Here is a 25,762-nt window from a genome sequence, read left to right as displayed (position 1 = left end):
AAAATACCAAGGTAAAATACCAAGGTAAACCGTACACACTGCAGATTGGTGATACCAAGGTAAAATACCAAGATAAACCGTACACACTGCAGATTGGTGACACCAAGGTAAAATACCAAGATAAACCGTACACACTGCAGATTGGTGATACCAAGGTAAAATACCAAGGTAAACCGTACACACTGCAGATTGGTGACACCAAGGTAAAATACCAAGGTAAAATACCAAGGTAAACCGTACACACTGCAGATTGGTGATACCAAGGTAAAATACCAAGGTAAACCGTGCACACTGCAGATTGGTGACACCAAGGTAAAATACCAAGGTAAACCGTACATACTGCAGATTGGTGATACCAAGGTAAAATACCAAGATAAACCGTACACACTGCAGATTGGTGACACCAAGGTAAAATACCAAGGTAAAATACCAAGATAAACCGTACACACTGCAGATTGGTGATACCAAGGTAAAATACCAAGGTAAACCGTGCACACTGCAGATTGGTGATACCAAGGTAAAATACCAAGGTAAAATACCAAGATAAACCGTACACACTGCAGATTGGTGATACCAAGGTAAAATACCAAGGTAAAATTCCAAGGTAAACCGTACACACTGCAGATTGGTGATACCAAGGTAAAATACCAAGATAAACCGTGCACACTGCAGATTGGTGATACCAAGGTAAAATACCAAGGTAAAATACCAAGGTAAACCGTACACACTGCAGATTGGTGACACCAAGGTAAAATACCAAGGTAAACCGTACACACTGCAGATTGGTGACACCAAGGTAAAATACCAAGGTAAACCGTACATACTGCAGATTGGTGATACCAAGGTAAAATACCAAGGTAAAATACCAAGATAAACCGTACACACTGCAGATTGGTGATACCAAGGTAAAATACCAAGGTAAAATACCAAGGTAAAATACCAAGGTAAACCGTACACACTGCAGATTGGTGATACCAAGGTAAAATACCAAGGTAAAATACCAAGGTAAACTGTAGTATCCCTTGATCATGTGCAGTACTAACTATAGAATGTTGTAGTATACTGTAGAATACTATAGTAAATACTACAGTATTATAAAAAAAACACTGCAGTAAATACTACAGTAATGTCCGCAAAAACATTTCATAATTTGTGCCACCCATGAGTGAAAAACCTACATGCCAAGTGAAGACCATACAACGTGTTCCCTACAGGTGATAGAAAAGAGCAGAAGCCCTGAATTATCCTTTCAGATCCCAGTTACATACCTACCTACAGGTTATGGAAAATGTGCTCTTTTAGTATTTCTCCAGTAGGTTTCCTAAAGGAGAAAGCCTCCATTTCCGTGTCAAAGATAATTCAACAAAAACACTAAAGTAAATACTACAGTAATGTCCGCAAAAACACTACAGTAAATACTACAGTATAGTACAGTCCACAAAAACGCTACATTAATTATTATAGTATATACTACAGTTTTCTTTTACTACAGTATTTATACTATAGTCAACTGTAAATACTACAGTATAATACAGTATTCTACAGTAAATACTACAGTATAATACAGCATTCACTGTAGTGTTCTTGCAGACTTTTGTCTGCAAAAACAATATTTACACCATAGTATACTATAGTATTTCTTTACGTGGGTGTATAGGGAATAGAGTTCTATTTCGGACCACCCATGAACACTGTCTGTTTCAGGTAGTTGTATAGAGCTCCGTGAGGTGTGTTGTGGTTGTTTTCTACCTGCGTGTGCTTTGTGTAGGTGACTCTTCAGGCGACTCAGGTAGGCAGACTTAAAGGGACAGAGCTTGCATCTGAAAGGCTTGTGGTGCCCATGGTGGGACTGCACGTGTCTGTCCAGACTGAAGAGATGGAGACAGAGAGGAAGTAGGAGGAAGAGGGTTAGAGAGAGAGAGAGAGGAGACAGACAGAGAAGGAGACAAAGAGAGATATAGAGAAAGAAATGTCTTCACACATGTTCCAACACATCACAACAGAATGCTTTCAGGGAAGCAGAGGGAATCTGTTTTCATATAACTTCCTTTTTCAAAACCACAATTTCCAATGACTATTGAGCAGAGGCCGTAGGGGAAAACATCTACCACAGTCCCTGTATCCCTAGTGTATCGCTTTGTGTCTGACTGCAAACCACATAGAACATATCTGGGGAATATTAGTGTGTTTTCATCCAAGCCTCTTGGGTGGCATGGGAACGCATTTCCTTTCTGGGTCAGGGCACATGCAGTACAGTGGGATTACACAATGGAGCTCAACAAAGATGAAGTCTTTCAGCTTTGGATAAGAAGACAAATTAAAATCAAAATGTCTGCCATGCCTGCAGCGTCTCACTGGAGTGGACTGGAGTGAGCTTTGGAGGCAATGTGTGTACCAGCTAACCTGGTGCCTGATCTGTTTGTGCTCTTTCCTGTCAATCACAAACAGACTGGCACTTAGGCTCCATTCCATCCAGAGAGAATGTTGAAATAAAGCACAGCTAAGGAGACAGGTGCAGTAGAGTAAACGCCATACAGAACACAGCCACACACACCAAGACATTAGAGGACTCTATTCATCGAAACAGCAACACACTCAATCTTAAACAATTCAGAGGGCCTACAAAATTGAACTCCAAATCCCAGAATGCCTCTGATATATACATGTACTGTATGCCCTTTGTGTGTGTTTGACAAGCAGTGAACCAATCATTTATATTATCTCTTTAAGTCTATATTATGTCCTCTTACTTGTGTCTGAAGGGGGAGACGAACTGGCAATACTGGCAGCTGTACTTGTCCTCTCTGGTGAACATGGCCATGGCCGAGTGGCTCCTCTCGTGGGACCTCAGCCCCTGCATGGACATGAAGACGCGGTCGCACTGAGCGCACGGGTGTCCCCCAACAAGCCTCTCCTTCACCTGCTGGCCGACGGGCGCCACCACCCCAACTTCCATCTCCGTCGTTTCTATGGCAACAGCCTCCCCGGCGACCACCGGGCCCATCGCTGTGGCGACCATCGTCATGTCCTTGGGGGATGTCTCCATGATGGAGTTGTCGGTCACCTCTTCCACCTCTCCGTTGGTGATGCTGTTCTCTCCCGGGATGGTGGACAATGGTACATCTGTGACTTCCTGCTGAGGTGAAGGACAGAGGGAGAACAGCATTATAGCAGCTATATTTATTTATAATTTCCATATGCTTTGGCAGTTAACACGTCGTCCTGACTAATGTACTCCAAACTGTTGCCATTGTACCAAACTAACCTTGCTTTAGGCTTTGGCTCACTGGGATAACACAGTCTCGTGGTGCGTAGAGAACTTGAGATTGAACCTAGTCAGTCACACCATCATGGCCGAATATGTTATTTGATTTCTGAATTTAATTGAAAACAATATTGCTAGCTGTGATTGAACTTAAATTGGAATAACCTCCCTACAGGCATGGACATACTGTAGAGCAGGGATAGCCAACCAGATTCAGCCGCGGCCCTTTTCCTGTCGGAGTGGATGGTCAGGGGGTAGGAACGTAATCAGAATCATTTCTACACTGCAAATTGACCGCAGCTAAGCCCAAAAATATATTGTATTTGAAAAGAACAATTATTTCCTACCTTGACTACATTGGATACACGATCGCATAAGTCTCTTTTTTTATTTGTGGAAATACTTGAGAACATATTTCCTAAATTAAACTCATTTCTTGCTGAATTCCTGGTCTTTTTTCACCAATTGTTTTTTGTTGTTGTTTTTTTTATAAAAACTTTGCAAACCAAAAACAATCACTTGCAGGCCGGTTTTGGCCCGCGGGCTTGTCGTTGCCTAACCCTGCTGTAGTGAACAGTAAATTAGACATACCGTAGAGGTCAGTAAATTAGACATACCGTAGAGAACAGTAAATTAGACATACCGTAGAGATACAGTAAATTAGACATACCGTAGAGATCAGTAAATTAGACATACCGTAGAGAACAGTAAATTAGACATACCGTAGAGATCAGTAAATTAGACATACCGTAGAGATCAGTAAATTAGACATACCGTAGAGAACAGTAAATTAGACATACCGTAGAGAACAGTAAATTAGACATACCGTAGAGATACAGTAAATTAGACATACCGTATAGAACAGCAAATTAAACATACCGTAGAGATCAGTAAATTAGACATACCGTAGAGATACAGTAAATTAGACATACCGTAGAGGTCAGTAAATTAGACATACCGTAGAGATACAGTAAATTAGACATACCGTAGAGAACAGTAAATTAGACATACCGTAGAGATACAGTAAATTAGACATACCGTAGAGAACAGTAAATTAGACATACCGTAGAGATACAGTAATTAGACATACCGTAGAGATACAGTAAATTAGACATACCGTAGAGAACAGTAAATTAGACATACCGTAGAGAACAGTAAATTAGACATACCGTAGAGAACAGTAAATTAGACATACCGTAGAGATCAGTAAATTAGACATACCGTAGAGATACAGTAAATTAGACATACCGTAGAGAACAGTAAATTAGACATACCGTAGAGATCAGTAAATTAGACATACCGTAGAGAACAGTAAATTAGACATACCGTAGAGATACAGTAAATTAGACATACCGTAGAGATACAGTAAATTAGACATACCGTAGAGATACAGTAAATTAGACATACCGTAGAGAACAGTAAATTGGACATACCGTAGAGAACAGTAAATTGGACATACCGTAGAGAACAGTAAATTAGACATACTGTAGAGATACAGTAAATTAGAAAATGGTTTAGGAGTAAAAGTAGGGCTTTAAGACACTGATTGGTTTTTCTAGTCAACGTTTAAAACGCCTTGTGAAAGTAGAGCCAATTCCCAAGGTCTACATAATGAACTACTAAATTCTTACTACTGCTGTTACCACTAACACTAACCAGGTATTCTGTGTGGTTTCTTTAATCTGACAGTTGGTGATGGTTAAAGTAGGATCTGTTTTTTAACAGACCTTCCTCATTAATAGTCAAAGAGAACTAACTTTGCCCTCCTGTGACTGTAGTTGATTATGTGGACATTAACCTTGAAGACGCCCCGACAGAGACCAGGCGACCAGAGACCAGGCGACCAGAGACCAGAGACATGGCAAGTCCATGTAGTCCCTCCCTGTTTCAGTCCGTTTTCCGTTGTTTGTTGCCTAATGAATAAGACCACGGCCTGCTCTGGTCTGCATATCCCACTTCCTTGATCTGGGAAAGGCAGCACAAAGTGTTTTCTGTCCTGTGCCCCTCGCAAACTCTCCCTCTCTCTCTCTCTCTCGCTCTCTCACACAGACATGACGGCCAACAGACAACCAACCTGGCTTTTTATGGCCTACAGGAAGCTCACTATTTCTGCTCAAGGACCTGACCCCGCACTTCATAGGACCATAAATAAGATGGGCGTCCGCAGAGCTAGCCAGTCTTGCACCGTCAGCCTATTCTCACCCACCCTCTGGGAGAGCTAGGGGACAGGCCAGGGCCAATGTAAATGGCAAAAGATCTAGTACAAATTAGTACAGAAACATGTAATAGCCTAAATGTTCATATGAAACAAATATGCAGTGTAAATATTTGCTATAAGCTGTATTTCTCTGACTGACTTGCTCTTCATATTCAAAATATTTCCACCACACTTTTAGTTGGGGGCAAATTTCCAGAGTGGTTTTGTTTTGTTTTCTAGTCCTAATAGTCGGTGCCATCATGGAGATGGCTTCTCTCGCTCTCTTTCTGACAGGACTTCAGCCATTCCATCTTCCGTATACAGTATTACAGCGGCCTGGAGTGGCCTCCCTGGAGTGGCATGGCCCGCAGAATCAACCAGGCATTAATTTGGCTTCCGTTTTGGGTGAGGCTTTAAATCTTCAGGCCTGTCCTCCCTTTGCCAAGTCCCTGGCAAGCTCAGTGGAATACTAATGTCCAAGCGGTTATCCGCTGCACTCAAAGTTATGGCTTCTTTTTCCCCTGCCTGCCCTGTCACGAGAGGGAGGGACTACCTCACTTGTTTTCTCCAGGGGAAGTTGACAGACTGTCTACCCAGGTGCCTGCCTGCCCTGCAACGAGAGGGAGGGACTACCACACTTGTTTTCTCCAGGGGAAGTTGACAGACTGTCTACCCATCGGCCTCCGTTGCAATAAACAAAACTGAAAACAGAACCCTGCTGCCCCCTAAAAACAGACCTCAGCAGTGTGGGGGTCTCTGAGGGCTAGGAGTCACAAGTCATGACGGACTCTGAACCAAAGAGAACGGGGAACACAGTGGCTTTTAGAGATACGTTTTTGGGGAATTTTAAATATTTAAAAAGCAGCTTCAGAAGTAACCTTTCAGTTTCAGCTGAGATCATTTTTTAATGAGAGGTAAAGAGCTAAAATGTGTTATGGGATGAAAACACATATAATAATAAATCCTACTTCTATTTGTAAGTATGTATTTAACCATCTTAATTCACGTACATTAATAATATGCATATAAAGCATTTACATTTATATAAGCAATGAACCAACTAACTCTACAGTCTAAATGGACTAGTGACTGAATACTGATGAAAACCCCCTATACTTAGAGCTGCAGCTGCAGGTAGAAGGCATTATGATGCAGTTATAATCCACTGTAAGACTTGTCAAGAGTATGTGTGACACCCGTATGTTACCAAACCCTTGGCTATGTGATCATCATTACCTTGACATGGCCCTCCTTGACCTCCCCGTACTGGACGTGTTTCCTCAGGTGGTTACAGATGGCTCTGAGAGTGGGGTGGACCTCCACACAGAAGTTACACCTGTAGCCGATTGGAGCTTTGTCAGCATTGTTCACCAGCTAAAAGAAAGGGAAAACGGGTGGGGGAGGAGTGGTCAGTCAAAATTGTAAACAAGTTGCTTTTCACAAGACTAGTTGCAATGATATTTTCTATTGCTGATTAAATTTCTTAAAATAATACTTAAACATTTCATATTCGTTATTCAATACTATGGGTAACATTGCTATTTTAGCCATTACATTTTAGACTAAGAGTGAAATGCTTACTTACGGGTCCTTTTCCAACAATGCAGAGTTAAGATAAACGCTCCCTATAGTCTTGCTTATTATGCCTGTCTCATTCGACTCTGAGCACATCTAGTATTTTACTGAGATGATAAATAATTTGTCCTTGAACTCTACAACTCACCTTCTCAGTCTTTGTCTCTGGTGGCTCAGATGCCTTCTGCTTGCTAAGGAGCTGTCTCCTCCTCTCCTGCCTCATCGCCCGCTTCTGGAACTCCTCGTTATGGTTCATCAGGTGAGTGCTGAGGAGAGGAAGGCCCAGGAATTTCAGCTCACAGTGGGCACACTGATAGAGCTCTGTCTCCGTCCCATCCTCCGTAAGGCTGGGGTGGATGACGAAGTCCCGCTTCAGGTCCTTGCCACTGTGATGGTCGTTGTAGTGCATGGAGAGCAGATCGACCGTGCTGAAGGATAGCTGGAAGCATTTTAGACACTTGAACGGCAGCCATCCGGCAACCTCTCCCTCTGGCTCGGGCTTCGGTTCAACCTCCACCACTTTGTTCACCTCTTCGATAGGTTCGGGTTCTTTGGCATAGAGTACAGTGAAGTAGCGTCCAAGCTTGCTGGAGTGTTGCCGTTTGGGGAAGACTCCTGGATGGCGTTTGATGTAGTGGGAGACTATGCTCTTCCTGCTGAAGGCCTGGAAAGCACAGAGCGAACACTTTCTCCTCTCCACGGCCAACCGTAACTCCTCGGTCAGCTCTGACCCTTCCGCCTCCGACGCCAAGGGCACCACCACTTTACTGGGCTTCTCCGTCAACGTCTTGGAGGCTGCCAGGCAATGTGTGTAGTAGGCATCAATGTCATGACGCTTCTGATAGTGAGCCGCCAGGCCTTTGCGAATGGGATTGGTGTACGAACAGAGAGCACACTTGAAGACATTGTTCTTGCCTTCCGGCTGAGCTCTGACATTGTTGTGTTTGATGCGGTAGTGTCGAGCTATGCCTTTTCTGGTCGAGCAGAAGTACTTGCAGAGCTGACACCTAAACACAGCATGGGCCTCTCCTTTGTTGATGGGGAACTGGGTGAGAGCGAGTTCGAATTCGCTGACCTCTTGTACCTCTGACGATAGACTCGTGGCACTGCATTCAGCCACCGGCTCATCTTTCACTGTGGAATATTGCATGTGGGGAGTCTTGAACATATCTGAAGCTGGCTGATTGTGATATTTCTCGTAGTGAATTTTCAGTTTCTCCAATGTCCCATGAGTGTAAGGACACATTTTGCACCTGTACGCACCATAGCCCTGTCTTTGGGTTTTGCACTTGTCATCCACTTCAGTTATATCTTTAACCTGCTCTATATCGTCTGAGAAGTCCTCCGCGGTGACCTTCACCAACGGATGCCTCTTCTGGTAATGAGTGAGAACTCCATGGATGCGTGAGTTCACATACGGACAGTGGCGGCACTTGTAAACCGAACTTGGATTGATATCAGCTTCCTGTGCGAAGTCAGCCGCCTTGACTTTCATGCCTGGGTGTTTCTTGCCATAGTGTGTTAGAAGTCCATGTAGGCTGTTATACTCAGACAGACATACAGTGCACTGGTACGGGCTGTTTGAGATAGAGCTGCTTGTGTGGGAGAGCCTGGGATGGTGTTGGAGGTGTTCTTGAGGTGGCGTAGGGATATCCAGTGGGCCTTCATCGTGCTCAGTCGGAAGAAAAATAAATGGTGGTCCTTTAGCCATCGACGGGTGGAGTGTCGCTTGGGACCTTTGACCTTTGATGATGTCCAGTAGCACAGACTCATCCCCTTTGACAGCCCAGGGGTGGACAGCTTGGTAGTGGTTGGTGATATCCCAGATGGAACAAGCCTCGAAGGCACAATCTCTGCATTGGTAGTGCTTAGTGTCCCCAGTGTTCCCTCCCGGCTGGGAGGCAGTAGTATCAGGCCCTGCCCACAGCTTGCTGGCCATGTATGTGTAGTCAACGTTGTGCTCTGGGTGGCGTCTTTGGTAATGCAAGAGCAGCCCGTTGGGTTCTCCGTGGGAGTAGATGCACCACTCACAGTGGTAACCAGCCTCCAGGATGCCGTCTTGGTACGCCCAGTGTAAAATTGTCATGGCTGTGGCCTTCACAGTAGGATGATCCTTCTTCAGGTGCTTCTTCAAGGCATACACGTATGGAGATGTATAAGAGCAGTGCCTGCACTTCAATGAGCGAAGGGTTTCGGAGGACGTTTCTATCTCAGCAGGAGCAGCAGGAGCAATGGCAGAGGCTGCAGTGCCTGACTGGCCCATCTGAGCTCGCTCTCGTTGACTGCGGACCACTGCAGTGTGCCGGCGTACAAGGTCAGCATTCGACTTTGCGTCCCTGTGCTTCTTTTGGTAGTGAATCAGCACTCCTTTTACAGTGCGGTTCCCATAGTCACAGTGCTGACAGAAGAAGAGCATCTCTGCTTCTCCCTTCTCTGTGCCAACCCTACCGTGGGAATTACTGGATCCATCGAATCCGTTGTTGTTGAACTGTTTGAGGAACTGCTTTGGAGGTGCAATCTGTAGCTCATCCATTAGTTTCATCAACCCAGGGGTGGGAGTGGCATGCTTGATGTATTTCGCTGTCACTTTTATTTCTGCATGTCTCTTTTGATAATGGACAAGAACACCCACAACAGAGCGGTTGCTGTAAACACAATGTTTACAGTAGTAGATCTCCTCATCCGTACCAAATGGCATTGTGGCGCTGGATGACTTCACAGGGGTGGGTATGTTGACATTGTAGGAAGAGCTGCCTGCTGACAGTGGCCTATCAACAGTGATAACCCTCATAGTTTTCTGAATGCGGAAATACGAGGCCTTCTGCTCTGGGTGCTTCTTCTGATAGTGAACTAGAACAGAGTGCATGTTAGGGCTAGCAAAGGAGCATACTTCACAGTCATACACCACAACGTTACCACCCTCTTTCAGGGCTTCCGTCTCTGCAGTTGTATCTTGCGTCTTTGCAACATTTTTGTGGGCAGGACTGGATGAGGACTTGGGCGTGGAAGTGGAAGAGCTACAGGTGAAACTCTTGGGACCGGAGTTTAATATTTCTCTCAGAGTTTGAGATTCTGCACCCTTGTGTTGCTGTTCCACCACGTAACTCGAGAAGATCATAGCATTGTTTATTTTCACTTCAGGGTGCATTCTTTGGTAATGGGGCATCAAGCTCCTGACGTTTGGACTTGTGTACGAACAGAAGCGGCACATGTACACCAGATCTGGCTGGTTGAAGTTCAGCACATTGCTGGCTTCTGGGTGGTGATCCATATAGTGATCGTGAAGATCGTTGAAGTTGGTGTATTCGATGAAGCACTCCAGGCAACGGAAGACGGCGCTCTGATCCTCGGGGTCGAGGATGTATCTAAAGCTGAACTTGATATAAGGGTGCATTCTCTGGTAGTGGGTGCTCACACTGCGGGCTGACTTGTTGTGGTAGTCACAGTGCTTGCAATAGAAGCGTGCGACCCCAGAGACCTCTGAATAGTCCAGGTTCTCATGGAAAGAAGTGTCCCGGCTGTCTTGGCTGCTCTGGTCCTGGAGATCAGCTTTAGGATCAGCAGAGTCGTTGTCCTCATCGTCAGAGAGTGTCAGCGCAATGGGAATGTTTCTTAGCTTTGACGTAAGGGTTCTTTTTCTTTTCCCCACCCGGCCTTCGTAAAGCTTGTTGTAAACGTAGCCATGATTTTTACTATCGCTGTCATTCTCCTCCTTGTCTCTGCCCGCATCTTCATCAATGTTGAGCTCTCCTTCCTCTTCATCATCAATTTCTTCCAGATTAATCACCAGATCCTCCTGTTGTTGACTGATCTTGCTCTGAAGGTTGTTGGCGATTTCATCAATCCTAGTTCTCTTTTTGACTGGAGACAGATCCAAAGGTAGGTCGTTGATGGACTTTCTTGCTGTTTTCCCGGTTAAGTGCTTTTTGGATCCAAGTCCAAGAATCGAAGTCTGGGTTTTTTGTACGAAGCTCTGAGAATTGGAGAGCGTTTCTAATTCAGAGTCCTGCTGCTCATTTGCTGACTCCTCCAGAACGACAGCTTGCATTTCGTCACAGTAGGAGTGTTTGTGTTGCTGGTGAACCCTCAGACCTTTCAGGGTGGTGGTCGAGAAGCTACAAAGTGTACAGCGGTGAGGGTTCTGCTGATTAAGGTCATTTAGCACACTGTTTAGCTTTTTCCCATTGACTTTGGAAGGAGCAACATTTCCTCCGTTCACTGGTTCTGGAGTCTCGTTCTGAGGACCTGGGCTTTCACTGGTCAAGTCCATGGTGTCCCAGTCTGAGGAGTGGCTTTGCTTGTGCGTGCCTAACTTGAGAGGGCTGGTGCAGATGAAGGGGCACACATCACACTTGTACACTGTAGTCTTACCAGACAGGTGTATGTTCTCGATGTGACGGGAGATGCTTCTGCGATGCATGGTGAGGAAAGAGCAGAAGGGACACTGGAACCTGTTCATGTACCTTCTGAACGGTATCCCTTTAGTCTCCAGCATCTTGTTATCCTCCTCAGACAGAAGCTGCTTAGCAGAATCACCGGCTGACAACGGGTCGGTGTATTTGGGGTCATCCTCGTCACCCAGTTCATCGTCGTCTTCTTCAGAGCTGCTCCTAGGGTCATCCAGCATGCCTGAATCCATCTCTATGGCAGAGTTGGAGACATCAGACATCACGAAGGTGGACCTTTCAGACAAAATGGAGGATCCTGTGCTGTTGGGCGCTACCGATTGGATCTGTGAATACTGATAGGGTGATATCCCAGAGGCGGTCTTGCTGAACTTGAAAACTGAGCAGTTGGCTACTGAGGAGCCTTCATTAACACTCTGGTCATTGGAAACCATATTGGAGTTAGGAGGGCTTCTTGGGGAAGAGGGGGAATCCGATTTAGAAGAGCCTGCACTTCCCTCTCCTTCTCCACCTGGGTGGATGGTTGAGATCCTTTTCGCCATGTTGCTGTTTTTCATCATGTTATCACACCATTCCCCACGAAGAGCCTGGTTCCTCCTGGACTTCCCCAGAGGTTTAACCATGGACTCCAAGATGCCACGTTCCACCACATCCTCTTCTAGTTCCTCACTGGGTTCCTCAGACGACAATGCCTCAGATTCTTCAACAGCCTCAGACTGAGATTCTGGGGGGTCCAGATTAAGTTTGCCTTTATGATACATCTTTTGGTGTTTCAGGATCCTGGCTTTGCGTGGAGACTTGTATGTACAATACTGGCAGGAGAACACTTTCCCAAGACTATCATGGATAAGGATGTTGTAGTTGGACTGTTTGGATGCCTGGGATGCTGGTGAGCTCCCACCACTTAGTGTGGCTCCATGTACCTTCTTGGTGTGTTTACTCAAGAGAGATTTGGATCTAAAGTAACGGACACAGATCTTACACTGGAATAACTGGTTTGCTGACTGGTTTGCTGACTTGTTGTATGGTATTTGGTTCGAGATGGAAAAGTCTGTTTCGAAGCAGTGGCCTGTGGGAAAGAAAGAATAGCAAAAGAGACCAGTGTAAAACTTGAATCAATCTTTCCTTTAATAATTATATGCATCTTTATATAAATATATAAAATATGTACGTATAAGACCTATAAATATGTAAAGTATAAGACATACCTATACATATATCTATATCATTCATAATAATGATGACAATCAAAATCATAATCATTTGTCCATACACAACACAGTCGATGGAGTGCCCTTACTTGTTTCAGTTTGGGGAGATTCATTCTGCTCATCCTCCTCCTCCCCCTCTGTCTGGCTGGGGGAGTTAAGAGAGTCTGACCTGGACTGGCAGGGACTCCCGCCCCCCTCTCCATCTCCGACGTCCGTGGGCTGCAGGAAGGCTGTGTGGACATCCTGGATGTGAGCCTTGAGGTCGTCATATGACTCAGCACGGAAGTCACAGCCATCGCACTGTAGCACCTCCATCGCTGAGGACTCCCTGGAAAATCAGGGAAACCTGGCGAGGAAAAACACAAGAGAAGAGAATGGGTGAGTAGGGAAAGAAATTAAAGTGACATGTCACATTTAGGCCACATGGGTGGAAACACAAAAGTATTTAGGCCTAGACCCGGTGTAGGCTAAAACCCTGGTATAGAAATGAGTCTAGGCTAAAACCCTGGGATAGAAATGCAACAGTAGAGATATCTTAGAGAAGGCAAGACAAGAGAATTGGTCAGTTTCTGCCTCGGTCTCACACGACAACATTAGAGACATCTACAGACGGCTGGATTCTTCTGCTCTGACATCACCGCAGCGCATACTAAGAAGATCTGTTGTTGTTGTTGCTGCATGGTTCCAAGAACAATGGGCAATCTGAGGAGGGATTACTGAGTTGATTTGTTCCATTTTTATTACCTTGGGATAAACTACAGCTGGAGAGCAGCGCCATCAGGATGCGTCCCAAATAGTACCCTATTCCTGATATGGCGCACTACATTTGACCAGGGCCCTATGTGCGGTGGTCAAAAGTAGAGCGCTAAAAAAGGGACTAGGGTACTATTTGGGACGCATAACCGTCAGACTGCATCCCAATATTTACATCACACACACACAGACAATTCCCTCAGATTGCATCAAGTCCCTCCCAAAAAAGACTTAAATCAATCCACACAGAGAGAAAGATAAAGCTTTGTGTCCGCAGTGCTATTCTGTTCCATGATGAAACACACAACTGATGTAACTGATAATGGTCAGTGCTATCCGGGGTCCTTGGGACATCCCTATCCTAATCCTTAACCCCAACCCTAACATTAATCCTTACCTTAAACATTTTAAACGTCAACTTAAACGGGGTAGAGACGTCCCAAGGTTCACGGATAGCGCGGACCAACTGATAACAACCTGTCACCACCGACCTCGACATTCTAACCAACCAATGGTATTGCTTGTTGGTCAAACTGACTTGCTGCAAATAAATACACCGATATGCCATCCATTTACATTTCTCTGTTTCAAATAGACAGTTTTCAATGTAGACCAATGCCACATAGACACACACTGGTGTGTATTGTTATGATACAAACATAAATCCCAAACTTGTGGACAGACTAGTCCCAAGTGGAACAAAGTATTACACAGTGTGACAAAAAACACACAATTCCAAATGGTAACCCGCTTCCCATTCTAAAATATGTTTCCAAAACGATGGACGTTAAACTAATACATACATTGGTAAAATAGCACAGGACAGTTCTTAGACCATCACAAAAGACAGGCAATCTTAATTAGCCATCTCTGTCTACAGTCAGTGTCAGTTAAAAAGGAAAAAACACATTTCAAAGCATTAATGAAACGGAGAGAGTGAAACAGGACTGGGGCATAAAATGGCTGTTTATGTGGCAGTTATGACAGCTATTTCATCAAAAGGGTGTTGGCCTCTCGTCCACACTTCTTTGTGTGGTGACACACAGAGACACACGGCATTACCTTGAAATGTAACTCATTAACATTCAAACTCGTCACAGCGTGATGTGCACTCTCTTTTTTTATTCTTTTTAGATATATTTTATTGGATTTTAACACTTTCTAAATAAAGGCTGAACTAAAACACCAAGCCTAATTCTGCAGAAAGCAGAACAGGCAATATTTAATACATTTGCCACAGGTCATCTGCGCTGTGCATTGGTCTAGACCAAGGACATGAATATTTGCATGTATTCAAAGAGGATTATTGCTTCACTCTGTTAGCAGTTTAGTCCAGTGAAATATGCATCGTTTTGTATAATCCTTTGGCCTTGGCAGAACGATCATAACATAGCATTCTGGGGGTTATTTACTGGTAAGATGTCTATAGAGTTTGACCATCCCTTATGGAAATAGTCTATACAACCAGCACTAGTTCTTATTCAAATATACACTGTTCAGAAAAGTAGAAGGTAGGAAGAAGCACTAAAAAGCTGTTGACTTTAGAAAGCCTGTGTTATTCAACTCCCTGGCTTTATCTTACATCCACCAGCATTCCTGTCCTAGGAGGAGCTTTTGCAATACCACCACAAGGCCTATATATCCTGTTTATCTGAAGCTCCTGCACCTGTGGCAAAATGGTGGCCAGTAAATGTCAATTTGAGTTTGAGCACACACTCTTCCTTTACCTGGTCCTGTAAACGTACACCATAACATACACCATACGTACACCATATGAGCAGTGTAACCCGTTGCAGAGCTCCAAAAACACAGTGACTTCTCCTCTCCTACGGCTAACTGTGGTAGAAGGGGACATTATTTTCAGTCATCTGTCCATTTGTATTAGTATTGTAGCTTATGTTTGGCTGCAGGGTCAGCAGACCTCTGGTATGAAACCATAACAGTTAACGTCCGTCCAGTAACCAACCAATCTCCACTGGAACAGCCCCTGCAGCCTGCCAGTGGGTCCCCGAGAAGACAGTTCCTGCTCCCTCATTGTTGTCCAGGGTCAGGTTGCCACCCTGATCTGTGGCAGCTCTCTCGTCGGAACTTGGAACATGGAATACAAAACAAAGATGCATTCTAATGCCAGGATCCTTGACATGGATATCAAGAACGTTCCTGCGACTATCTCCCCAGGTGTCAGTTTAGTGACTCCATGCCAGCCACACCAAGTTAATGGACGGTATTTGTAATGCTTTTATCTGCTCTGTCGGCGCTCTGACAGTCAGGCACTGAGCTGTGCAGCAGATCCTTTGAGCTTCAAGGGCAGCCATTTTAGGAGCCAGCCAGCTATGTGTGCTTAGGTGTTCAGCCAGTGCTCTCACTGCACAACATGGCCCCACGGATCAGATCCTCCTCACAGAGGCTGCATCCCAAATGGCTCCCTATTCCCTATATACTGCACTACGTTTGACCAGATCCCTATGGGGCCCTGGTCAAAATAGGGCTCTGGTCAAACGATAGGGCTCTGGTCAAGCGTAGTGGACTATATAGAGAATAGGGTGCTATTTGTGACGGGTCCTGAGACAGCCCAGACAGTCACTTGAGAGCTGCTGACAGAAATCTATCTGCCAGATGTACTGTGCCTCAAGTCCTTCAGCCTGCCTCGCCTGCAATGTAGCTCAGCAAAACCACCTCGCACTTGCTAGCCTTCCTGACTTAGCTCTTTCATTCATTGGTGACAATACATTTATTGGGGACCAAAAAAATGACAGTAAAAAATAACCAAATAATTAATTAAGAGGGTCAGGCCTTTGGAATGACACCACACCAGCTTCTTTAAAACAAATTGGGAAGAGAGAAAATATTTTGAAATTGCCAACTAAGCCCCACAAGGTCTTAACATGCAAAACATGCCTGAACTTCCTTTTTTTCAGAGCCCACAGAAACATCTGCAGTCTTTGGCTTGAAGAGCCAGAGAAGAGGGGTGGAGAGGAGTGAGGAAGAGAGGGGAGGACGAGAGGAGAGGAAGAGAGGAGTGAGGAAAGAGGGGAGGAAGATCGGGAAAACAGGCTAGCATGACCCAGCCACCTGACTCTGCTCCCCAGATTCCAAAGTCTACTGACATTTGTTAATCACCAACCAGTCTCTCTGCATCGGCCAGGCTGCCAGCAGTCACACCCTCTCCTCAAACTGGGCCCGGCCTGGCGGCAGCAGCTGCCCTGTCTGAAAGAGCGCCTTTGAATAAGCCAGCATTAAGCTGATTAAGAGTACAGAGGTTTTGTCCTTAACCGTTGGCCGGTCTGGTCTCCACCATCTCATGCAGTATACAGGAGAGGCAGGCAATGGAAGCCGCAGATTAAATTATGTGGCCACATTTAACTGATAACACACTACAGAAACATGTTAGGGAGGTGTAGAGATCCTCAATTATTAATCCTGGATTGATTGACAACATTATTGATCTCTCTTGTGTTGTGTCATCTCCCATGGACATCAATCTATTGTTGTCAATGAGAGATGACACAACACAAGAGAGATCAATAAATTATTATTTCATATTTGAAAAGGTTTATAAAAAACAAACATACAACCACATTTTGACAGAAACCAGCTCTCTGACACTTCATCTAGACGCTCTCTGACACTTCATCTAGAAGCTCTCTGACACTTCATCTAGAAGCTCTCTGACACTTCATCTAGAAGCTCTCTGACACTTCATCTAGAAGCTCTCTGACACTTCATCTAGAAGCTCTCTGCCACAGCTCTCTGTCACTTCATGTAGAAGATCTCTCCCAGAAATCTCTGACACTTCATCTAGACGCTCTCTGACACTTCATCTAGACGCTCTCTGACACTTCATCTAGAAGATCTCTGACACTTCATCTAGAAGCTCTCTGACACTTCATCTAGAAGCTCTCTGACACTTCATCTAGAAGATCTCTGACACTTCATCTAGAAGCTCTCTGACACTTCATCTAGAAGCTCTCTGACACTTCATCTAGAAGCTCTCTGACACTTCATCTAGAAGCTCTCTGACACTTCATCTGGAAGATATCTGACACTTCATCTAGAAGCTCTCTGACACTTCATCTGGAAGATCTCTGTCACTTCATCTAGAAGCTCTATGTCACTTCATCTAGAAGCTCTCTTCCACAGCTCTCTGACATTTCCTCTAGAAGCTCTCTGACACTTCATCTAGAAAATATCTGACACTTCATCTAGAAGATATCTGACACTTCATCTAGAAGATCTGACACTTCATCTAGAAGATCTGACACTTCATCTAGAAGCTCTCTGACACTTCATCTAGAAGCTCTCTGACACTTCCTCTAGAAGCTCTGACACTATCTAGAAACTCTGACACTTCATCTAGAAGATCTGACACTTCATCTAGAAGATCTGACACTTCATCTAGAAGCTCTCTGACACTTCATCTAGAAGATCTCTGACACTTCCTCTAGAAGATCTCTGACACTTCCTCTAGAAGCTCTCTCCCACAAATCTCTGACACTTCATCTAGAAGGTCTCTCCCACAGCTCTCTGTCACTTCATCTAAATGCTCTCTGTCACTCCATATAGAAGCTCTCTTACACAGCTTTCTGACACTTCCTCTAGCAGCTCTCTCCCACAGCTGTCACTTCATCTAGGATATCTGTCACTTCCTCTAGAAGCTCTCTCCCACAGCTGTCACTTGTATCTATGTCAACACTGTACAGATCCAGATTCTTCAGAACTTCATATGGGTTCATTTGTTAAGGTAATTGTCATATATTCAAAATATGACTTTCAGAATGAATATGGTACAATGAAGACTAGGCAATGTCAACACAAAACAAGATTTAGACTTTGAGCTTCAAGCTTATTACTTCAGACCTTATGGGTCAAATATTTATATGTTCAACCCATGGCTTTCAGAATGAACATGGAACAAACAAGACTACCACTAGACAGCTTCAGACTTCAGACCTTATGGGTCAACATGTTCTCCTTTCATATATCTGAACCAGAATGAATATGTTACAAGCAAGAGTCTGCCACCTATACAATTGCCTCATGGGTCAATGGAATTAAGTGGAATATTAATATTGTCTGTATATGCATAGTTTTTTCAAAGGCCAAACCCACCATTGGTGTGCGTGGCCAAATAGCTATTTTTTCATGTCATATAACCATAGCACCGGTTCTAATCTTAGTGCCAATACAGTTTATCAAATGCCAGGCGGTGCTATCGTCAGATGACATGAAAATAGAGGTTTTTGGCCACGCACACCAATGGTGGGTTTGGCCTTCAAAATAACAATGCATATGCAGAAAATACTTCCACCACCATATTTTACAGTAGGGATGATCTTTGATATTATGGGGCTATTTTGCTTCCAATGGTCCTGGGGCCCTTGTTAACCTGTTGGGGCTAGGGGGCAGTATTTTCACGGCTGGATAAAAAAACGTACCCGATTTAATCTGGTTACTAATCCTACCCAGTAACTAGAATATGCATATACTTATTATATATGGATAGAAAACACCCTATATTTTCTAAAACTGTTTGAATGGTGTTTGTGAGTATAACAGAACTCATTTGGCAGGCAAAACCCTGAGACATTTTCTGACAGGAAGTGGATACCTGATGTGTTGAATTACCTTTAAGCCTATGCCATTGAAACACACAGGGGTTGATTAATGTTTTGGCACTTCCTATTGCTTCCACTAGATGTCACCAGCCTTTACAAAGTGTTTTGAGTCTTTTACTGTGAGATCTGACCGAACAAGAGCCATGGAACGGTGATGGCCGATTAGACTCTGGCGCGCGAGTTCATGTTGGGTACCCTCGTTCCAATACGTTATAAAAGAGAATGCATTCGTCCACCTTGATTATTATTCATGTTCTGGTTAAAAAAGGCACTAATGATTTATGCTATACAACGTTTGACATGTTTGAACGAACGTAAATATATTTTTTCCCCTCGTTCATGACGAGAAGTCCGGCTGGCTTAGATCATGTGCTAACAACACGGAGCTTTTTGGATATAAATGATGAGCTTTTTTGAACAAAACTACATTCGTTATGGACCTGGGATTCCTGGAAGTGACATCTGATGAAGAGAATCAAAGGTAATGGATTATTTACATAGTATTTTCGATTTTAGATCTCTCCAACATGGCCGTTTGTCTGTATAGCAAAGCATATTTTTCTGGGCGCAGTGCTCAGATTATTGCAAAGTGTGATTTCCCAGTAAGGTTATTTTTAAATCTGGCAAGTTGATTGCGTTCAAGAGATGTAAATCTATAATTCTTTAAATGACAATATAATATTTTACCAATGTTTTCTAATTTTAATTATTTAATTTGTGGTGCTGACTTGACTGCCGGTTATTGGAGGGAAACGATTTCCTCAACATCAATGCCATAGTAAAACGCTGTTTTTGGATATAAATATGAACTTGATAGAACTAAAAATGCATGCATTGTCTAACATAATGTCCTAGGAGTGTCATCTGATGGAGATTGTAAAAGGTTAGTGCATCATTTTAGCTGGTTTTATGGTTTTGGTGACCCTGTCTTTGAATTGACAAAACATTACACACAGCTATTGTCAATGTACTCTCCTAACATAATCTAACTTTATGCTTTCGCCGTAAAACCTTTTTGAAATCGGACAACGTGGTTAGATTAAGGAGATGTTTATCTTTCAAAGGGTGTAAGATAGTTGTATGTTTGAAAAATTTGAATTTTGACATTTATTTGGTTTCAAATTTGCCGCTCTTGAAATGCACCTGCTGTTGATAGGGTGCACCACGGGTGGCACGCTAGCGTCCCACATAGCCCCAAGAAGTTAAGGTCAACTGCATCATGAATTTGACCAAGTACCAGGCCATTTTTGCCAAAAACCTGGTTGCCTCTACCAGGAGGATGAAACTTGGCCGCAAGTGGATCTTCCAGCAAGACAATTACCTCAAGCACACATAAAAATCCACCAGGGCTGTCCACGACTAAAGAAATCTTTTATTTTGACCCATCGATTGGTCAAAATTGCAAAATTTGTATTTTTCTATATATAGACACACAATGTGTTTTAATCAAATCAACTATATACACTGAGCTTGTCTGATGCTTTAAGCACACTGTTTGATTACATAATTAAGACACACAAATGACTCAAGAGTGAATCAAAGATCTAGATAACCAGAAGAAAAAACCTGTTCCCGACCCTCCTCCTGCAGTTGGCAGTAATAGGCTACACCAAGGGTCAACAGTCTTTTTCATGTGGAGTGCCAACTTACAATTAATATTACCATTTCTACTGATCTGCATGCCAGTTATGATTTTCATATGCACATTGTCATGGAGCAGTTTCAATTAAATTATAATAAAGTATTTTTGTTCTATTGCCAACTAGGTAAAAAATTGCCTACATAAAGCCATCAAATAAAAAAATATCAGGAAAAAGAATTATTAAAATACATATTCAATAAAATCACAGTGGCTACGCATGGAAGTTTGTTCATGTTCTTCATTCATCTCGCTACTCCACCTGTCTACAATGAACTTGAAACATTGTATCAACTATCAACTGGTCCAGCCCACAGCTAGCTAGAAAACTTGCAACATTGTATCAACTATTCTGGGAACTCAGAGTTTCCGGAGCCAGTGAGCTCCAGACAAACACAGTTGTATTTGTGCAAGGGCTAAGAAGTAATCAGGTATTTTATGAAGTTTCCACTGGATCAGAGTATGCAATTTTTCCCTTTCACGCTGAGGCTCAGTGGTTATTTGTAAGTCGCTCTGGATAAGAGCGTCTGCTAAATGACTAAAATGTAAAAATGTAAAATGTTATCGAAAGGGAGAGACCCGGGAAAATGTTTTAAAAACACTGAGGAACAGACTTTGTTTACATGCTGTTTGAAGTGAAGAAAACACACAGCTCATTAGTGGTGGTGAGTTAAGACAATCAGAAATACTATCAGACATCCCCAAACGGGCGGCTTCCGGTGACGCAAGTTAAGAAATGGCTGTCTAGTTTTTCGTACTGCACATCGGTTGGGTATTTCCCCTCCTAAATTCAAGTATTTACTCAGAGCATTATAATAACTTAAGCAAAATGGAAAAGGGGAAAATAGGAAAAGGTTGCGGAGCTACAACAACAGCCCGTAACAAGACAGCAGAAGATATAATCGTCGATGAACCTGAGATGGCTAATACTAGCACAAATAAGATAGCAGCAGCAAAAGAACCCTCATTTCGTGAGGTGAAAAAGGAGGAATTGCACGAGGTGCTCACAGGCTTACGAGGGGAACTTCGAGAAGATCTAAGAAAGTAACTAAATGAATTCAAGAAAGAAATTAACCTGTTAGGGCTAGGGGGCAGTATTGACACGGCTGGATAAAAAACATACCCGATTTAATCTGGTTACCACTCCTACCCAGTAACTAGAATATGCATATACTTATTACATATGGATAGAAAACACCCTAAAGTTTCTAAAACTGTTTGAATGGTGTCTGTGAGTATAACAGAACTCAAATGGCAGGTCAAAACCTGAGAGATTCCTTTACAGGAAGTGGCCTGTCTGACCATTTCTTGAACTTCTTTTCCATCTCTATCTTTTACTAAGGATCTCTGCTCTAACGTGACACTTCCTACGTCGTTCATAGGCGCTCAGAGCCCGGGAAAAACCTGAATGTCGTCATCTCAGCCCCAGGCTGAAACACATTATCGCCTTTCTCAAGTGGCCGATCAAGGGACTCTGGGCTTAGGCGCGTGACCCGACCGCCCCCGCCTTTGTGATTTTTTCCTCTGTTTGCCGAAAAGGAGATTCCCTGTCGGAATATTATCGCTTTTCTACGAGAAAAATGGCGTAAAAATTGATTTTAAACAGCGGTTGACATGCTTCGAAGTACGGTAATGGAATATTTAGAATTTTTTTGTCACGAATTGCGCCATGCACGCGACCCTTCTTTACCATTTCGGATAGTGTCTGGAACGCACGAACAAAACGCCGCTATTCGGATATAACGATGGATTATTTTGGACCAAACCAACATTTGTTATTGAAGTAGCAGTCCTGGGAGTGCATTCTGACGAAGACAACAAAAGGTAATCAAACTTTTATAATAGTAAATATGATTATGGTGAGTGCTAAACTTGCCGGGTGTCTAAATAGCTAGCCCGTGATGCCTGGGCTATGTACTTAGAATATTGCAAAATGTGCTTTCACCAAAAAGCTATTTTAAAATCGGACATATCGAGTGCATAGAGGAGGTCTGTATCTATAATTCTTAAAATAATTGTTATGCTTTTTGTGAACGTTTATCGTGAGTAATTTAGTCAAATGTTAGCGAATTCCCCGGAAGTTTGCGGGGGGTATGCTAGTTCTGAACGTCACATGCTAATGTAAAAAGCTGTTTTTTGATATAAATATGAACTTGATTGAACAAAACATGCATGTATTGTATAACATAATGTCCTAGGGTTGTCATCTGATGAAGATCATCAAAGGTGAGTGCTGCATTTAGCTGTCTTCTGGGTTTTTGTGACATTATATGCTAGCTTGAAAAATGGGTGTCTGATTATTTCTGGCTTGGTACTCTGCTGACATAATCTAATGTTTTGCTTTCGTTGTAAAGCCTTTTTGAAATCGGACAGTGTGGTTAGATTAACGAGAGTCTTGTCTTTAAATAGCTGTAAAATAGTCATATGTTTGAGAAATTGAAGTAATAGGATTTTTAAGGTTTTGAAAATCGCGCCACAGGCTTCAAGTGGCTGTTACGTAGGTGGGACGAATTCGTCCCGCCTAGCCCAGAGAGGTTAACCGGAAACTTGAAGAAAACAAATTAGAACTTCACAGCATATCTACGAGAATGGGGGACGCAGAACAGCGCATTGGGGAAACGGACACATGGAACTCCGCAGTCAAGGAAATACTTGAACAGTCACTGAAAAACCAACACGCACTACGGGCAAAAGTGACAGAACTCAAAGGTTTCTCACGTCGAAACAACATTAGACTTTATAACGTAGTAGAGAGCGCAGAAAAAGACTCTATGCCCAAATTCGTGGAGGTTCTATTCAAAGACATACTTGAAGACGACACTGACCTGGGAATTGAGAGAGCACACCGAGCTCTGGCCCCAAAACCCCCAGCGGCGCCCCACCAAGATCCATAGTAGTACGGTTCCTAAAATTCTCAGTCAAAGAGAAAGTCTTACATGCAACCTGGAAAAAGTCTGTTAGCTTCCAAGGCCAACGAGTGTTCTTTGATCATGACTACGCGGGAGAGATACTGAAAAAAAGGAAAGAATACACCCTCATTAAGAAAGCACTTAAAGAGAAGGGTATACGCTTCCAAACACCATTCCCGGCAAAAATGCGGGTATTTCTGGAAAATGGCCCGGTTACATACGAGCATGCAGACGAGGCGGCTGAGGATCTGAAGTCGAGAGGCATCCCAGTGGAGTATACCGCCAGGAGAAAGGCGACATCACCGGCAGAAAGACTCGAGCAGGCTCTCCCATGGATCGTTATCGACAAGCAGAGCCATGGAGAAAGAGGGAAACCACCTCGGCGAGAGGACGTTCACATCCGAGAGAGACTCAGGCATTTCCAACAGGAAGATGGAAGACACTGAACCAGATTTAACAGAATGAATAGTTACTGCGAGCTGTTAAGACATTGGGTTGTTACGGTTGACATTACAATAGGTTAAATATCTCCCCTATTTCCCCCCAATGCTGAACAAGATGAGCAGCCAAACGTATGTGTTCTTTATGAACACACTAAGTAGAGTCACGTTAATAACATATATATTAACTAAGGATTAATGACACATTGACAACGGGGTGACAGAAGGACATATCAAGAGGAGGATTCAGGATATGCACGCATGACCGTTATAGTTTCACTTGTAATTAACCGATGTGTATAAGTGACGAAACAGGCGCCCTTATTATTTTCGTTTCCAACAGGTCTAGTTTGTGACTACGTCACGCATTTTCATATCTGAGCGAGGGGCCCCTCCTGCGGACAGGCTCATCCCCTCAAACCCCAGAGGCAGGAGACAGTCCTCTGACATGGGAGTCCAAATACCTAAGTATTTTCCCACTTTACTTTATTATGGTTCTTGATTTTTCGTTCATTTTTAGGCTCAAGATAAGCAGGCAGATATGGTGCACAGGTTTTTTTATTTCTATCGATGCATCATCGGGAATTTAAGGTCATAAGTCTGAATGTAAACGGACTGGGGAGTGCCATCAAGAGAAGTAAGGTAATAGCAAAGATGAAACGGGAGAGAGTTGACATACTATTCTGGCAGGAAACTCACTTATCCACACCTGAACACGAGAAACTCAAGAAAATGGGATATAGGAACACTTTGTTTTCTCCTTACAAAACGGGTAGAAGGGGAGTTGCAATCTTGATCCCAAATTCAGTTAATTTTGAGTTTATGTCAGAAATAAAAGACAAGGAGGGTAGACTTATACTTGTTAAATGTAAACTGGATAACAAGGAAGTTACATTATTTAATGTATACACACCCCCAGGGAGTGACATGGTCTTCTACAGGAAGGTGTTTGATTGAATTACCCCAGAAACCTGACACTCTTATCTGTGGAGGGGATTTTAACACTATTTTAAACTCAAAATTGGACAGCACAAATAAAAATAGGAACATGAGTCTAGTTGCTAAAAAGATCAATAGGATATTGCAGGATCTAGGAGTGCTCGATGTATGGCGTGAAACCCACAAGACAGAATATACTTTTTACTCAGCCCGCCACACTGAACACTCCAGGTTAGACTATTTTTTCATGTACAGTGCAGATAGACACAGGCTTAAGGATTGTAGGATGGACAGAGCGACTTATCAGATCGTAATGGAGTTTACCTTACTCTACATCTTGATAGCAAACTAAGAAATACTCTATGGAGACTTAATACAAGCATGCTGAATGATCCAGCATTCAAGGAATGAATAAAGACAGAATTGAACATCTATCTGGAGAATAATGATAACGAGGAAGTATCTCCTGCTACATTGTGGGATGCAGCTAAGGCGGTTATTAGAGGAAAGATCATAGCCACATCATCTCTCAAGAAAAAGATTAAAGCACAGAAACTGCTGACATTACAGGAAACACTAAGAAACTTAGAACGATCTCATAGTCAATACAAAGATCCTCTTCTATTACGAGAGATTCAAAAGGTAAAACAGGAAATTGACCAGATTTATAGAGAAGTAGAGAAAAAGCTCAGGTTCCTGAAACAACGATATTATGGAGCAGGCTCAAAGGCAACCAAATTACTAGCATGGAGACTCAGGAAACAACAAGCACAGAATACCGTTTTCAAAATAAAAGACCCCAAAACAAAGAAG

General features: G+C 43.3%; 1 protein-coding gene and 1 non-coding gene across 4 annotated transcripts in view; one reads left to right on the top strand and one right to left on the bottom strand.

The window, feature by feature from the left end:
- The window catches only part of LOC106568460 (zinc finger protein 462), an 83,906-nt gene that overhangs the window by 28,307 nt on the left and 29,837 nt on the right, over positions 1–25,762 (bottom strand). For 2 of the 3 annotated variants that reach the window (XM_014138829.3, XM_082960547.1), the window contains exons 2-6: positions 12,744–13,000; positions 7,186–12,512; positions 6,699–6,836; positions 2,751–3,136; positions 1,750–1,868 (exon numbers count right to left, since the gene is read on the bottom strand). In XM_014138829.3, coding sequence (XP_013994304.3) covers positions 1,750–1,868; positions 2,751–3,136; positions 6,699–6,836; positions 7,186–12,512; positions 12,744–12,969 — 6,196 coding nt within the window. In that variant the 5' untranslated portion in view covers positions 12,970–13,000. The remainder of the gene's footprint in view (positions 1–1,749; positions 1,869–2,750; positions 3,137–6,698; positions 6,837–7,185; positions 12,513–12,743; positions 13,001–25,762) is intronic. The other variant, XM_082960546.1, reaches the window with a different exon arrangement.
- On the top strand, positions 1,287–1,339 carry LOC123726251 (U7 small nuclear RNA). The gene has a single exon (XR_006758643.1). It is a non-coding gene; the product is annotated as a U7 small nuclear RNA (small nuclear RNA).

Source organism: Salmo salar, chromosome 13 (assembly GCF_965601325.2).
Source record: "Salmo salar chromosome 13, fSalSal1, whole genome shotgun sequence".
Taxonomy (NCBI): domain Eukaryota; kingdom Metazoa; phylum Chordata; class Actinopteri; order Salmoniformes; family Salmonidae; genus Salmo; species Salmo salar.
Note: the sequence above shows the minus strand (reverse complement) of the source record. Positions and strands in the feature narration are given on the sequence as shown.